The sequence below is a fragment of the Triturus cristatus genome, chromosome 1_2, assembly GCF_964204655.1.
Source record: "Triturus cristatus chromosome 1_2, aTriCri1.1, whole genome shotgun sequence".
Lineage (NCBI taxonomy): Eukaryota > Metazoa > Chordata > Amphibia > Caudata > Salamandridae > Triturus > Triturus cristatus.
Window position 1 is genome coordinate 784,776,907 of NC_140580.1, and position 17,659 is coordinate 784,794,565.

Consider the following 17,659-nt stretch of genomic DNA (forward strand, 5'->3'; position numbering starts at 1 on the left):
ATGTTAAAGCCAAACAAAAATACATGTATCTTTTTTGATAGAAACAAATTAATCCATTCCAAGGTCTACCTAAATTATGGAAACCTGCCAGATATTGCAAAAGAATTTTTATTGGTCTACAATGCCAATTGTTCCTAACAGATCCAACCAACATCACCAGGCGGCTGACGCAGCTTTCCTGACACTAATGATTGTATATAAGCAATACCAAAAGCATACATGCTGTGAATACCCAAACCATCCATAATATTTGCAGCAACTTTGTCATTCAAAACATATGTGCTAAGCTCTTTCCATAAAGCCCTCTGTTAAGCCTTTGTCGTGTAAAATGAAGCCTGAAAAAGAAATATGGCACACTGACCTGCAAATACCATGCCTCTAGGTACCAAAGCATATACCTAGGTTAAAGGACGGTGTAGTCCAGTTTTTAAGGCTGTTATGGTGCAACGTCCACACATATTCCATTTTTATTGAAGGAGAATGTTACAGCAACATGTAATGCAGGAAGGTTGTAAAGCTGCTTCCTTATGAGTTCTGTTTTTTGTTGCAATTGCCTGCAATAAACAGCTGTTTGTGCTTTTGTGAACACTGGTTCTTTGAAATAGCACATTACGTTTTTTGCTCTTACAGAAAGGGCAGATGTGCCTGCAGTATTCAACTGCTTGTTACGTTGAACAGGTTGGCACTGACTTAGGTAACAGAAAGGGAGAATATGGTGTTTTTATGTGTGCCACTTTCTTACAGGATGTCCTATGGTTTTGAGCTGAGAGGCCCTCCGTTTGAATAATAAATGAAGTAGGACAATTTGCCAACTTCATCTATGCCCACTTAGGCTGTTTTGTTTTTTAATTTTGCCAGTATCATGAACGTTATGAAGTTGAAAATGTAGGTAGTATAATTTGCTAAAGGTAATGTTTTTATGGTGGCAGCACCACCAAGCAAAACCTACATTCACGTTTTCCCAAAAAAAAGCTTTAGTATAAATATTGGGTTACTAAATAATCTGGACAGAAAGTTCAATTGTGTAAAAAGTTATATAAAGTCCACCAGCTCCACAACTGTGAACTTCACACAGTTGCACCTGTGAAAAATAATATTTTGCATACCCCAAATGATACATCAATCATTAATCTCTGTTTAAATAATATATACTGCACCAAATGTTTGCACAATCTTGAATTCCCATGTACTCGTGTCTGTATTAGAATGTCCCTGTTGTGTTGTTACATTCATGTATTCTACACTGTATCTTGAGCAACCAACTGGTGTGCTATATTCTTGTGATCAGTGTGGTAGTGATGCATGTTTGTTCTTTTTCTGTTTCACCCTCATAAAAAATGTAAGTAAGCTATTTTGTGCACACAATCAGGGAAGCCACGTTGATAGATAAGCAGTTGAAGGAATTCTGGAATTTGAAGTCCTGTATTCTTTGCAATTGTCAGTTTGTGCGCGTTGCTTGGATGTTTAGATAGATATTTCACTGTTTGTGTTGGCATATGTAGTATGCTACATTTGTTTCTTCCATGTTGTTTTGATATCTGCAACAGAGAGTAAAGATTCTGGAAAGACCTTGCACTCTTTCTTCTTCATCCTGGATGTTGTGCAGTTCTTAATTATATTGTGTAAGCCTTTCATCTGAGGTCAGAATGTAACAAGTTTGGTTAGGTAAATGCCTTGTATTTCCTTGTTTAGCATAAGGGTATATTTTTGTGTTGGAGATTAGTTTGTTAATGTGTTATTTGGCAAGCGATGGAGGAACCTTTTGTGTCTGTCTGGCTCACGTTTATTTTCTGTTGGCAGCTGAATCTTAGTTTCACATAATGTCATGCCACCTCTTTCTGTTGCCATGTGCTGAAGGTAAATGTAATTTCCAAATGCGAAGTTGTTGTTACAGAATTGTATTCTTTGGTATTGGTTTTAACATAGGACTTTCTATACCTCCATGGGATGTCAAATGCACTTAGAAAGTAAATATAAATTGTATTAGTTGAGTTATTGTTTCTGTAGGCGAATCTGTATATTTCCAGTATTGTGCCCATCTTTATTGGAAATGTTTGTGTAGAGGAATTCCATATCTAGGGCATGGATCTTGTTTCACAAAATGATCATTGTCTGGCATGTAGTTGCATGTTGTGTTCCAATTTTGAAAACATTTCTTTGCTGTCTGAGATCGCTCAAACAGGGTGTTTGAGTGCAACAGTATGTGGCACACTGGGCTTCCTTCTATCCATATTATGAGGAACTTAGAGCTTTTCCTGTTTAGTGTTTGATGACTCATTCTCTTTTTCTCTGAAATCTGCCTCCAAAGTTGTTTTTTCCTGGTTCAATAGAAATTGTGTTATCAGTTTGTGGACGTATTTCCTAGTGTCTTCCAGGGAAGGGATGGATGTGCTTTCATTTCAACTAGTTGACCAGACACAAGATTAAAGAGAATTTTAATAAATTTGTTTTAACTTCATTGGACATTGGAGTTAAAATTTCAAAATCTCCACGAGGATTATTGTTTTATTCCATAACTTCACACTTCCAGGTCTGAAGGCCCCACGTTTTGGGTCACCCAGAATCAGACAGACACTTGATGTGTTCTTTTTTCTGACAGGGAATTATTTAATGAAGTTATTCAGTTCTTTGAAAGTGTTTATTGATTACCACTTCCATTTATTCATCTGGGACTTTTTATTTTTGAGTTGGCTTTTCAATCCTTGTTTTGAGTCTGAGGTGTCATTATTATTACTCTTCTTACTTTGTATGCAGGTTTTGTGATTACATCCTTGTTATTTACCAGTGATCCCGTAGCTCTTTATTCAGGTCGTTTTAATTTGTACAACTCTTGCATCCACAGATTGAAGATGTTGCTCCTTGAAGCTTTCTTTCTACTAGTTGAGTTTAGTTTCAGCATACATTGCTGCCAAATTCATCACAAAAAACGTACCCACCAGTTGGTTAACCCTTCTACAGTTCAAGACAAAGCATAAGAATAGTAAATACTTTTTTCAGACAACACTTACTACTACAGTTTGCCATTTATCAGCACTTTAAATGAGAAGTCTCTATTGCTGCTACATATTTCAGACTGCAGAAATAAATCTAACGTTTGGTGCACAGGAATATGAATGATTCGGATCTCATAAACATTTTCAAATCACCACCATCATCTGCCATTTGCAAAACAAGAGGGGCACATATAAAAGACCGATATCTATGCTCTTGTTCCCAAGCTAAATTGAAATATGTTCATAAACTCAGTCTGAGCACCTGAGTGTCTTAGTTTCTCTCTTCTTGGCAAATCACTGCATGAACCATGTCAAATGTAAGGCAAGCCTGTCTACAATAACTAAGAATGTAGAAATACATTCTGCAATCAATTCACTTTTTCTAGCAGGTAACTGTACTAAGTATCAGATAACCCAGGCTCCAGGAAGTACACTTTTGTAACTTCTATGCTTCCTTCTTACTCAGTAGAAAAATGCAGTTTCTCTGTAAATGGAATGCCTCAGTCAGCTGCTTTATACTTTATAAAGAGTCTGACTGTTGTTATAGGCTTCAGTAGTTGTTATCGGGCCAGGTTAGCATTCTCACTTCTTTTTAATAAAAACAGCCATCCCCAGAAGTCTGCATTCAGCATGTGATATTTTGCTTTGCTCTGACATCAGTCTTTGCGAAGAAGTGATGCTGTCAATTATTCACGGTGCAACTAGTGTATTTAATGTTATTTTAGTAATAAAAGATACTTATTGCAGACATGGTGTAGGTATTGTTGTTGCCTTGTGTGATAGTTTCTTGCACCTTAACGTTTACGTAAGATGTTTGCAACAGTACAATGAAACATTTGCTGTAATGTTTGCATGACCCTGCAATAGTCAATTCTAATATAACTGTTGTTAGTGAACCAGCATAGATGCTTCGATATTATGTATTTATTATATGCAGACATTAAATGGGCCAGTAGTTTAACAAATGACATACTTTCTTCTACATCATGATCAGAAACGTCTGACAATTTGTTCATTTAAGAGTGCTTTTACTTGACTCCTATCTTTTGTAGGAATGTGACCTTGACCACCCTTATTCTTACTGGTTCTCTTAGAGTATTAGACACTCTCATGCATTGTTCCGCTATTTAAAGATAGCTCTTAGCTTCCCTTCATTATAGGTGTAAAGTCATCTTAGTTCCACAGTAATGTAGTCCTCCTAATACTCCTTTCTGTCTATGTTCACTGTTGAATTATATGCTCCTAGCAGCAGAAACACCGTCTTTTTATACAGGTCATACAATACAACTGTGGGCTTTGCCTATACATTTGCCACTCTTCGAACATGCTTGGTGGTTCACTACTAATGGGTGGTCTCCTAGGGGCAGTGAAAAAGAGAATTCCTGAAAGTAGCCAGAGGTAACAGTAGTGGGTGTATGTCAAGTTTAATTTTTGAGTTCATTGTCCAGGTCTTTTGACATTGGTGATGGGTGTGATTGACTGGCCTTAGAAGTATTGTATGAATGTTGATAGTTTATTTACTATTGTAGTAAAGTATTTTCAGTTACTGTGTTGTCATTCATAGACCTGGAGAATACTGGTAATGACATTAACAGATGAGTAACATCTTCCCTTTGGCTTCTCATCATCCAGAACAATATTTGCCAATATCACTGTGTAAATAGTAGGTCATGTACCAAGACCATTGTGGAGGGTTTTACTAACATAGCATTAGAATCATGTTTGTCTCCTCTGAAGCAGATCTTCTCAGTTTGTCTTATTGCTGGCAAAACTGAAGACTATTGCGCAAGTCAATTACTCTGTATTAAAATCTCAGGCCCTTTTGATGTCAGCAATGTGTTCTTTCACCCTGCTTTGGATATCTTGAGGACTGATTTGTGCAGCTTGAGTTACCAACACTGCTGAGAAAATGAAACTTTAACTGTCCCATGTGAGAAGCATTTTTCTTATAAATAAAATACTTGTTATTTTCTTAGGGCAAAAGAAGATAAAAATTGTGTTTCATAAAGAAGGGAAGGGGTTGGAATCTTAGATTTCCTTCTGCCTACATAAGTTGCATTGCTATGATCAGGTACCATCACTGATGAGAGCTGAAGCCTCTTGTGTTTATGACTCTTATCTAGTCCTGATGTTTGTGACTGATCATAGCAATGGCAAATAAAGTAGTGCATGTGACAGGAGAAGCAAAAATATCTTCCATAAACCTGCAAAATTGAAATTGGGTCACAAAGGATGAGCACTCAATACCCATTTTGTATCAAGTGGTTGTAGCACCAATTAAATTGGGTTCTGTCCAAAAGGAGAAGGAAACATTCCATTCTACTTGGCTTTCAGTGTGGGAGACTATGGATACTGGTTCACAAATGAAAATGTGCTCTGCGTTCCAAGGTGTACTACTTCAAAGAGTACATGAGTTCTAACTTGCCACATTCTCAGAGGCCACACATAAAACTGTTTTCCACCACAAACAACATTACAGCCAGTCTTGTTTTATTCTTTCTTTGTAGGTTCCACTCAACATTTGTTTCGTCAGATAGGAAATTATCTCTTTAACTTCATCAGAGCTAGAACTACAAATATAGCAAGGCTCTATCCATGAAATGTAAAGTGTTTAATTTATTTATAATGATAAATACATCCTTATCCCCCACTTGTTTAACCTTTACATTTGTCCTCCAATTCATTCCCTTCTGGAGAAAAAGGTGAAAATATTTAAATATTCAGACAAAATGCCGCTGATTTTCACTTTTGACACCACAATGGAATCTAAGGCATTCTTTCAAAACACCATGCTTTATATTCGGGACTGGATGAATTTCCACCAGCTGAAGTTGAACTCCGATAAAACTGCAGTTGTGGTCACTAAAAATTACCTGACCCAATGAAATCACTCCTTTTTGCCCCCAAATGAGGTTCTCCACCTACACCTAAGAAAACAATTATAATTCTTGGGATTCTCATTGATGAGGATCTATCCATCAAACATCAGATTGGAGCTGTATCATCCTCTTGCCACTTCCAATTTAGGAGAATAAGGACAATCAGGAGATATTTTACGGAGGAAGCTGGCATCCATATGATTATTGCTCTTGTGATATCTCGGATTGATTATGCCAGCGCCCTTTACTTGGGACTCCCAACTAGGTCATACAACAGGCTGCAACTAGAGAAAAACCAGACAGCCCGGCTGATCTTTTGTCAGCCATGATATTGTCACACTAAGCCGCTGATGTCACGATGTAACCTTTGTTATCCTCAGGATCGATTTGTGGCTCAAGTGGGTCCACCCCTTGTTCTGACTGCTATAATAGCACAGAAGATTAGGGTGATCAAGTGAGGGAAGGAAAGGAAGGGAACAGCTTGTAAGACCTGTAAAGAAAATTAACACCATGAGCAGGTTATATATATCTCACAGCTTTAAGTAATTATATCCTCTCTCTTTATTACCTTTAAAGAAAATAAAGATTGTCCTGTACCACTAGGGGACACACAAGGGAATGTTAATTCCTTTTCTGTACCTTTCTGTATAATCATAGGCTGTAACGAATAACTAATATTAATACGGGAATGCTTTTAGTAGTACACCCCCCCACTCCTGTTCACTCCCACATAGAGATGTATATATATATAAATCCTGAACAAAGGAAGGACATTTATCCTATCCATAGGTTGAGCTCCAAAAAATAACAAATGTAAAAAAAAAGCATTATCACCTGTGAGTGGTCACTGAAATGTCTCGATAATTTGTTACCCTTACACTGGGCAACACCCAAATTCTTATCCATTCATACTAGTGGGGGGGGAGGAGAATTGTAATCCACGCTCCAACTTATGCAGGAAATAACCAGTAGTCTCCAATCACAGTTTAGGAAGGAAAATGTTTGCATCACATTTCCACGATCCCTCCAAGGTTAAATGACAATACAACACGTGTTCCCAAATGCAGCTTTGGGAGAAAGTAAAGTGCCATCCAGAAAGTAAGTACGTACGAAGTAATTCGGTAGATTGCTCCGCTCTGGAGGAGCCCCTACCTTCCCGCACCAGAAGAAAGCGCTCCATCTTTCACAATGTGTTGCGCCGTAATCCGAAGTTAAGATGAATAATTTTGAACCCGTAAGCGTCTTTTATACGCTTCCGGATTATGACGCGATGCTGTTACTTCCGGTTTTCATTTTTGGACCGCGTTGGTGAACCGCACTTCCTTATCCAGTTCCGCACTTGACTACCCATGACATGCGGAGAGTCTCTCCCACTTGCAAGTAAGTTTGGAGGGCGGTATGAATCTCTGTTGATTCATCAATGTCAGCGTTACTCCCATTACTCGGGGGTGCATCACTTGTGGCCGTATCAGCTGATGAAAAAGCTTTATTGGCTCCCAGTGAGGACCATCATTAAACATGCCTGCACTATTTTCATAGCTCGTCTTGGCAAAAGTCCTGCCTTTATATCCTCCAGAATTCAGCAATACACCTCATCTCGTCATCTTAATCGGCTCACCACAATTTACTCGCGGTGCTAGGAAACAGAAGAAAAAGGTTGGGAGGGGCCAGATTTTCCATATTAGCCACCTTCACCTGGAATACTCTCCCCTTGGACATCAGATCAGCATCCAACTATGTGAGTTTCAGGAAAACACTGTTGTTCTAACAAGCCCATGTCTAACCCGGATGCTAGTTGTTATCTTCTACTACCAGCAACAAACGACCTTATGGTGAACGTGCGCTCTACAAGATTCCTATAACATAACATCCATCACCCAAAAACATGCCAGAACATCTCAGTGTTATAAGTTGACCTTCAGGATATGCATGATATAGTAAAACATATACAATATCTCAATGTCTTCCATCAGAGAGAAAAGTCACAAAATGTACACCTAACTATACCTAATGTTAATTACATCTCAACATGTTAATTTTGCATAGCATGTACAACATTTTTTCATTACATCAATGAGCATATGGAATTTTACACAATGTCAATAGGTTAAGAATGATAGGCACATAAGGAGTAAACCAACAACACAAAGGATAATTTGTAGGCCTGAGAGATAGGATGAGACAGATACACCTGTCATAAAGAGTGAGCATCCAAAGATGTAATAACATTTAAAATAGGTTAGTCGTTGCTGCAAATAGCAATAACAATGTGACTAAAGGCAATTTAGTACTTGTGGTGAATCCAACGAACAATAACTTTGTAAGTACAGTAAAGGTACAGCCAAACTTACTAGTATACAATTGAGATGACGTATAGCCAGTAGAGAGAGAACCATTCACTTAGATGACTAAAACCTACCAGTTTACACACAAATCGACCAGCAAAGAGTGTCCAAGCAGGCTCACCTATAGTATTCAAATAAGAAGAGCAAATTAGAGCTGCAGAAGCGTGATAAATTATTATGTAAAAGAAGACAATGGTTTAGCAGTATTTGAGAAAAGTCAAGTGCGATAGTGTACTCAGATCAATTTATAAACCTTGAAAATTAGAGATTAAAGACGTTCACATGAAATAGTCTACTCACATTATATTAATAAACAAAAATTATGTTTTGGCAAGTAGAATCCATAATCCAAGGTTCCTAATACCACAAAGGGTCTTTTCGTACAGCAACAATAAGTAGCTAAAAGTTCACAACATTGCATAAAAGGAAAGTAAAAACACCATATACCATGAACCAATTAAAATCCATTAAAACATAAAAAAAAATACTAGAGAGATGTGTTGGCATCCCGTTCTAGAGAAATGTGACGAGGAGAGTGAGTAATGCATGACATAGCACAAAAACATTGTGAGTCTTTTAGAAATATGAGTTGAAAAAGAAACTGTCATAAAGCCACTGATATTGAAAAGTTACTTGCGGGGTAGAATCCTAATATTGCTCTGCAGTGTCAATCCCTCGTCTTGTAAATTTCTCTCGGCATGGGCACCATTTTACAACTATATGAAAACATTAGCACAAGTAATGAAGGACTAAAATTGGAGTGTGTCCCACCTCATGATCCAAACTGAGTCCAACTTGTTGAAATGTCGTGGAGAGAGGAAGTGAATGAGATTATATTCTTCGAACATAACCTACAAAAAAGTGACCAGATATATGCAAATGAAACATGTAAAGCATGTGTATTTATAAAGCTGGAAGGTACATGTATAATGAAAGTTGAAAAAAAGGCATGAGCCAAATCAATGGAACCAAATCTCTATGCGCATACCACTTCAAGGCAGAAAAAGTGGCCTCGGTTTTGGTGCATCATGTTACTTAGGAAGAAAGGAAAAGCCTAATATATAAAGTTAGTTGGTCAAAAGCATACTTGCCAAAATACGAATTATGAAAATACAGTTTGACGTAGTGGTATTAGAATTCCATTAAGCATGTGAAGTGTGTTGTGGGTATACCTAAACCTCAAATCCTAACACCATTCTCTAAAAGAGAAAAACAAAATAGACAGTACTAGATTGGAGCTTGTATGAATGGATGACAGATGGACAGTTTTGGTGTCACCTCATAAATAGAGCGATGGATTGGATATTTAAGAGTAGAGGAAACACTGAAATGTTTTACATTACTACATGAACATATAAAACACACAAACGTTTTAATCACAGAACTCAAACTAATATTGTATATTGTACTATTATGGGTAAGTGTTTGGTCAATTAAAACACTTCCACACTAATTTAATATGAATACATTTGTCAATTACATGTTATTCATCAAGAAGGTACTGCTGACTGTCAAATACTATCTTGTGGATACACATTAAGTTGCTTTATGAATCTACAACCATCATGTGTCCATATATATAAGTTGCTACTGGTAATCACCCCAAAAAAATCATATTCAACATTTTTATCCTTACCTGCAGCTTTAAACCTGAGAATCCTGTTCTCTGCAACCCCAGTTTTCTCCCACTACCTCTGAGGTTCATGGGTATATGCTGCAAAACCATGAAATTGTACCAAAATGACCTGACTGTTCCTCTGACATTCTTTGAAGTGTACTGCAAATGTGGAGCATTGATCCCCATCTCGGATAGCCCCAATGTGCTCCATGGGACTCTCTTTCTCAATGGCCTAATTGTACCAACAATGTAAATCATTCCACATTTACAAATAATGACATAGACTACAAATATGTATAAAAACTGTTGCTTTTAGAAACACAATCATAACATGTCTAATCACATTCCAAGTTTTGATGTATTTCCGTTCCTTGGTAGTATTAATTGGTATAGGTTCAACACGAACATTTATCAAGGCTAGACTCAAATGAGTTTTCAAATGTAAATGATATCTATGACTTAAGTTAAAGCATATAGTGGATAAAATCCTTGCCTAGCATCATTATCCCCCTTCGTATGTCTACAAAAATTTGATAATTAAACCAGATGTCTTTCAAATAACTGACACAAGATTATGTTCCTGTATACTGTGCTCTGGAATCACTAGAACCTGCTTGTTCGTTTTATGGCTGCTGCCAGCTGAGATTAACAGCAGAAGGATGGGAATCCAGTATTCTGATTTACTGAACAATATACATAGATAGACGCACTATCTATTCCCACCAAAACATGCAACCGTTTTGCAGCTCAAGAAAATCTTTAATTTCTTAGTGCACAATTATAGGTGCATTTTGCTGCAGTTCAGTAGCTGTCATGTTACTAACGAAGTTCATGAAACATAAAAAATGAAACATTTTCTGAGGCAAGAGGTAAATAAATGTCTTAAGGTTCCCAAACACTTCCTCTTGAGATCAGTCTTAGCAATCTCCGTCATCTGAAGGCTGGACAAAAAATGCAGAGTGTATTTCCAGGGAATTCTTGAAATATATTGTACCGCAATCGTGGTTCTGCCATTTTCAGACAGAAGTTTGTTAGTGTTAATATCGAAAATGTAGCTTTAGGCTGTTGAAAAATTGAGTTTACTGATTAGTTTTAGCTAGGGAAGTAAAAGATGCATTGTGAAATCCTCAATCACACAATAGTTCATTGGCTTTCAGCACATAAAGTTTTGTGTTAAATTTGGAAGAAGACCATATATTCTCAGATTTCCTTGTTTGTTTTGAGACTGACACCCACCTGCCATACCTCAGACATGTTTTAAGTGGATATCTGCACAGTTTTTCAAGCGTCCCATATTTTGTTAAACACTGTTTGTGCACACAACTCTATGGCCAAACAGCAATGCTTTTCAAATAGCAATGTAGCCATGTTTTGTTTTAGCTCTTCTTTTTTCTTGATTTTGTTTTTATTCTGTTCAATGTTGTTTGTCATGTAGATATCCAGAGAAAATATGGTAACAAGGGTAGTCCAGCATTAAAGGGCATAAACTCAGTTCTTTGTGGTGAGAGAAATTGTAGCAATGGGGAGTTGCCAGACATTCCCAAGTGGTAATCAGAAGCTGCCTCAGGCATGGAAGTTAGTCTTTTGAGGGTGAGAAGGTTAAATTTAAATCAGGAGTGGGAGGGGGAAGCCACATGACTGAACAAAATTAGAGATCCACCTAGTGAGAGATGTAGCTAGAGAGTCTAACAGGCGGTAAGGGCAGTGGGAAATTAGAAACCATTTATACAAGACACAAAAAAGGAACAAAGTGGGAATAAAAGATGGATGTTGAGCTGCATCCTGGAGAAGGAAATGTTAAAACGCGCCACAGACACAGTGCAGATGTCCAGAATTACACTTGTAGAGGAGGAAATAGTTCATAAGGAATTGTACAATGTGTGAAATTACATAATGGCGCACAATGTGGAAAGATCTGAAATCATAAGTCCCACAGTTGCCAAAAATCAAACATGGAGTCATACAGTGCAAGGTTTAAGTAGAGGCGTGAAATCTTGAGGGCACGTCTTTGCATTGTGAAATTGCAGTTTTGAAAGTTTAAAACTGAGAGATGCAGTTGACTGTAGTAAAAGCTAGTATCTGTAATTTAGACAATATGAACATGCATATTACCATTGTTTCCTAGGAGAAAGGTTTCCAGTGTCATTTCTCTTAGATGTCTTAGGGTAGGCTAAAAACTAGAACCAGTAAGCAGCTAGAAAATAATTCCAACCATATAGACATACAGATCACAGTAGAATGTAAAGGATGTGATACTTTAAATCCCTGCCATTTAAAGACTAAGTAGTAGATAAAATGCAATAGAGAAATTTGCAAGATTATTAAAATAAAATATGGTATTATTTAACAGGCTAGTAAAGAGAAAAAACCCGAAAATGAAAGAAAACGTAAAGAAAAAGCATAACCCCAGTCCATCCAGTAGGTGTGCCAGCAGACGATTTCACTTATGTGGGAATAGTGTTAGCTTAGTACTGAAGTTATAAAGAGTAGTATTGGTTACTGATCCAATAAACCCTTTATGCAAGCCTAAAAGCAAGTTCTTGGATGAGACATATCCTCTAGTTATCGAACTATTTGGATATTCCTAGGCATAATCATGTATGCAAAACCTACGCAAGTGGAATTTCCATCTGGCAGAAATCTCTTCATGAGTAATTCATGCGTGTTTTTCTACACCAACATGAAATCTATGGATGTTGCCTCCCTTTTCCCATACTTGACTTCACTTTCTCCTGGTTTTGGCTGAAGCAAATTCCAACAAAGCTATAATTTTGCATGTGTTGACCTACTCGGCTAGGATGTCCCTCCTAAAAACGCCTGCATCCCTGCCCCTTGTTATGCATTTTGCAAATACACACAATTCAACTTATTAGCAAATTGTCCATTGTTAGAAGATTTATTTTTCAATGGCAAAATGCCTGACATGGGATATAGGATTTGAAATCACAAATTGTTGGTTTTGTTTATGTAAATGAAACGTGAGTGAACAAAAACGATTGAAAATCAGGTCCTAAAAAACGGCCTCCAAATAGACAATGGCAAAGGAGGATGAGCAGGTACAAGTCCAGCAGGATTAAACGAAGAATTGCCAGTGGCCATGCTAACCATAAAGCAGGAAGAACAGTCACAAAAATATTGCACCATTCGTTTAATTGTAGTGAGTGTATGGTGGGTTTAGTACATGGTTAGTCTATTTATTATATGGACCCTCTTATTGGCGGAATTAGGTTTTTTGTTGTAAATGCATGATAAAAAATCATCCATTTAGGTATTTTGGAGATTAACAGATGCTTGGCATGTTGTGTTTAAAAGTGACAAAATGACATGCAACTCTTAAATTACAACATTATTTTTCATTTAAAACTTTATAGTACCATATCGAGGAATTAAGACTATATAGTAATATTATTATGATCTAAACCATTTGCCTCATATATCCTCATGTAGCTTTCTTGTTGACGCTCATGCACACACTGTGTGGGTCCTCAGTATCTGACATGTTGACCTGCACAAATTGTATTTTATTTCTGAAGATCTTCTCTCTCACATGTGTGCAGCACAGTTGTGTCTTGGTGATATTTACAGACTGTGCTAAGCAGTCGTAGCGCTTGAGGAATATGGTGGTTCACCTGCTTGAAATGTTTCCTGTTGTTTGCATGATATTTTTTTTCTTAAAAAAGACCTAACAAATCCAGGAAATGCTTCATGCTAATTTGGTTATATAATTACGACTAATTTAATAACTGCTGTGAAATTCTTCTCCTGTTTCGAAAATCTGGTTAACTTTGACCAAATTCTGATCCATATGAAGTTAACCAGCAATGCGAATAAGCAATAACATGTTTTTAAAATGCAGCCTCAGTGTAGTTGTGGTAACACCGCTCAAAACCGAGGCACACTGACGAACTATATAGAACTGGGCCTTCTTAATAAGTATGACTTTGAAATTCCCCAAGTTCTGTGTACTTAAATACAACATACATACCGGCGCCCTAGAGATGTGCTAGTATTTTCAGAGGAACTGCATTGTATTCTTCATGCAAACACTACCAGGGTATCTATGTACGAGGGCAGTGGCTTGTGTGTCGTCTCATTTTAAATTTGATTAGCTAAAAATGCACTGGGTGAACGTGTGCATACAACCTCTGTAGGAAGTTAATGATACTGTCTATGGAACTATTTTAAAGCTGCAGAATCCCTATCAGCCGGTCTACTATATAGCTTTGATTGTGATTTGATTTACCGCAAGAGAGTTGTGCGATGAATGAATATAAACATGTCCTGCACACTCTATCAGGTCACAATTTTACATTAAAATATATATATTGTATCCTTCAGTAAAGAGTTGACATCTTCGTAATGTTTGTCCGATTTGACTAGATGTAACAGAAAATTGAGCTTCTTTGATCAAAATGCCGTTTAGGTGACGTGCATATTGATGGCTTTTGCTCGGGGTTCCTGATATTATATTTACAAAGCACCTGCTGATAGACCTATCCCCATTATCAAATGAAAGATAAGTCTTTTTTCATTTATTAATCCCTTTTCAATATTTCAACATATAGGGTTCAGATTGACCTCCCGTACTGGTTGACAAGGATTCTGCAGCTTTGGTACTTCATTCTGTTAATTCACTCGATTTGCAAATGTTTTTGTCTTTTAGTTTGGCATGGCATCCAGAAACTTTAAAGACCTCTGTTCAAAGATATCAGACCATCGAGATTTGCTTGGTTAAACATAACACATTTGATTTTTCTTTGGTCTAGCCCCGTCATAGTGGAAATCCCCCATTTTGGCTCAATGCGCGGCAAGGAGCGGGAACTAATCGTCTTGAGGAGTGAAAATGGAGAAACGTGGAAGGAGCATCAGTACGACTGTAAGCTTGAAGAACTTAAAGCACTGCTCAGTGGCATGGATGAAGGTAAGGAGATATGTTTACTTCGAAAATAAAATGATGCAGGAGTGATGCCAACAATTGCCGTAAGGCTACAATTCTGGGTCTATCTTGGTAGAAAGGACAGTCCTGGAAAACTCATTTATAAAACTTTTTAGTTGTGATTATGTGTTGCTGATGTTTTAGTACATTCCCTGCTTGGGGATGCTGTAGCCCCAAAACATTCTTGTGCTGCGATTCCCGCCTTGTGTGTGTCTGTAGGACCCTGCAAGTTGTTTTTTAGTGATTGTACTGTGGACTCTTCTTTACCATGAAGCCTGAAAATTAATCTAAGCCACTGGTATTTACTAGGTGTCATCCTAGTCCTTCATTATTTTGCACACCATGCCACCTCCGTTTGGACCCAGCCATATGCAAATCAACATTGACCCTGCTCCAGTGGGAACAGTCCAGTCCAAATTGCCAGCTAGATCCTCCGTAAACTGGAACACAAGCAACCAAGAACCGGTTTTGCTCTTATTGGAGCTCATCAGCCAGGTATAGCTTGGTTCCAGTGGCACAGTGTGCACAGGACCCATATCTAGGCATACTCCTCCCACTTAGGTCGCCACACTGAAGCATAAAAAAGAGATGGATAGAATGCCTATATTAATCTAAGCCACTGGTGATTACTCATGGCCGCATCTCGGTCCACCTTTATTTTGCACACCAGGTCACCTCAGGTTGGACCCAGCCATATGACCCTCCTCCAGTGGGAACAGTTCAGGCCGAACTGCCAGGCCATCCTCCCTGAACAGGAACACAAGCAACCATGGGCATGCAAATCTTGCACAGTGATCTGGAAAAAGATGGAGCGGTGCACTACCCTGGTCCTCTGTTTAAGTAACAACAAGTAGTCAATTTTCTTTTAGTAAAAAATTTTTTTGTTCTGTATTCCAAATATTACAACCAAATTGTGCAAAGAATCTCAGCCAACGCGTTTCGTTCAGCAGAATGAACTTCGTCATGGCGTAAATAATATTGAAGAGCGATTCCAATGGATTCCACTATCATCCAGAGGCGGCGCGAGGAAGGAGCACGGATACACCACGGCTCCAGATCTCTATATTGGGCCCTTATCAAGGAGGCTCATTTTGTTCTTGGATCCGCCATTTTATTTGTTACTGCTACTTCAGCGATACCCGGTCTATTCCCTACAGGAGACCACACCACCACGCAACCCATTGGAATCGCTCTTCAATATTATTTATGCCCTGACGAATTTCATTCTGCTGAACGAAACACGTTGGCTGAGATTCTTTGCACAATTTGGTTGGAATATTCGGAATAAAGAACAAAAAAATGTTTTACTAAAAGAAAATTGACTACTTGTTGTAACTTAAACAGAGGACCAGGGTAGTGCACCGCTCCATCTTTTTCCAGATTCCTGTTTATCTGCCTGGCAGTTTGCATCTCCCAACGGCAGGTGCAGGAGCAGTTAGTGCACACCAATTGTGACTACAATATCTACTTTCTATAACGGGAACGCAGCGAAGAAGTCCGCCGTTGATCCTTGCCCTCTACAGAAATCTTGCACAGTGGTTCTTAATAATGTAGACCTCGTTTTAGATTCTCTACAAAATTCAAGACTAAAATATTTTAGACAGATCTAGATCACATGTGGAATACTGAGTAAAGGCACAGATGTTATGCATAGGCCTGTGTTTTAACACATCTGTCACTCTTTATTCATAATTGCACTGTTTGTAGCATGGTTAATGTTCAGACATGCATGAAATGCAATTTGTAGTATCGCTTCAACTAGATATCACCAGACCACAAGAGATATTGGTTTACAGAGTTTTTTCAAAAACAAATTTTCCATGCCAACAAACTAGTTTCAAGTTGCATTCGGCTTAGAGTTTTTCTTCATAAAGTTGCGAGCTTCCTGACAATGAAGTCTCCAGAGACCCATAAAAAACGAGCATTAGCCTCGCCAGTGGGGCCTATTGGCTTAGCCAATGCCTTTTTAAAAAGAAAAAAAAGACTTGATAATGTGTCCACCTAATTTTGTAGGTGCACGGGTGCACAGTCATGGGGTGTTGATGGAGCAATGGAAAGTGGGTCAGGAGGGGAAAGGTAGCTCCTTAAAAGTGAACAGTGGAAGGATAGAAGCCAGCAGCCGGAGAGATGGTTAAGGGGATATGCTCCAAGGAACAAGATGTGCAAACTAGGACAAGGAAAGCCATTGAATGAGAAGCAAGCAAATGAGAGAGACACTAAAGCCAGCCAATGGTAAACCATGGGCAGGTTATAGACCCCGGTAAGTTCTTGGTAAGTCAACAATAGGACTTTTGCAACCAGGCAGAACACTTCCTGGTAGGTTCGACATAACTTGGAATTTGTGACCTTTGATGCATATTAACCCAGTAGTGGCAAGGTTGGCACTTGAAATTGTTGATTGTAGGTCAGGTACTCATTGAATTGGTGCTTCATATTTGCACACATTTGCATTTATGATTTGTATTAGTCAATGTTTTGGGATCAGATAAGAGAGAGCGTTCGAAACCTAATCGAACTTCGAAGTGGAGAACGTTTTTAGTGGGCGAAAGCTAAAGTAAAGCCATTTTTGGCTAAAAAACATGGTGACTCCCACCTAAACTGGGAGCGTTGACATGTTTGACACATTTATGCGCAGTCTTTTGTTCATCCACTGAACATAACAAAGGGCCAAAAGTTATTCTGGTGTCCAGCCCTACGCCTGTGTTCACTTACAGTAGCATGCAGTTGCCTCCAGTCATGTCCCACATAACAGACAGCATTCCAGTGAAAATGACTCTGACTATTTGATGTGTCGCTTAATTCTGTGCATTGTACTCGTCTGCACAGTGTCTAATGGACAGATGTATATCAGAATAAAACTTTGTTAGAATTCAGTGAATGAATGGCAG

At 38.2% G+C, this 17,659-nt stretch overlaps 1 protein-coding gene across 32 annotated transcripts in view; it reads left to right on the plus strand.

The window, feature by feature from the left end:
- Positions 1-17,659, plus strand: part of ANK3 (ankyrin 3) — a 1,906,984-nt gene that overhangs the window by 1,623,790 nt on the left and 265,535 nt on the right. For all 32 annotated transcript variants that reach the window (XM_085608804.1, XM_085608807.1, XM_085608799.1 and 29 more), the window contains one exon: positions 14,602-14,756. In XM_085608804.1, coding sequence (XP_085464930.1) covers positions 14,602-14,756 — 155 coding nt within the window. The remainder of the gene's footprint in view (positions 1-14,601; positions 14,757-17,659) is intronic.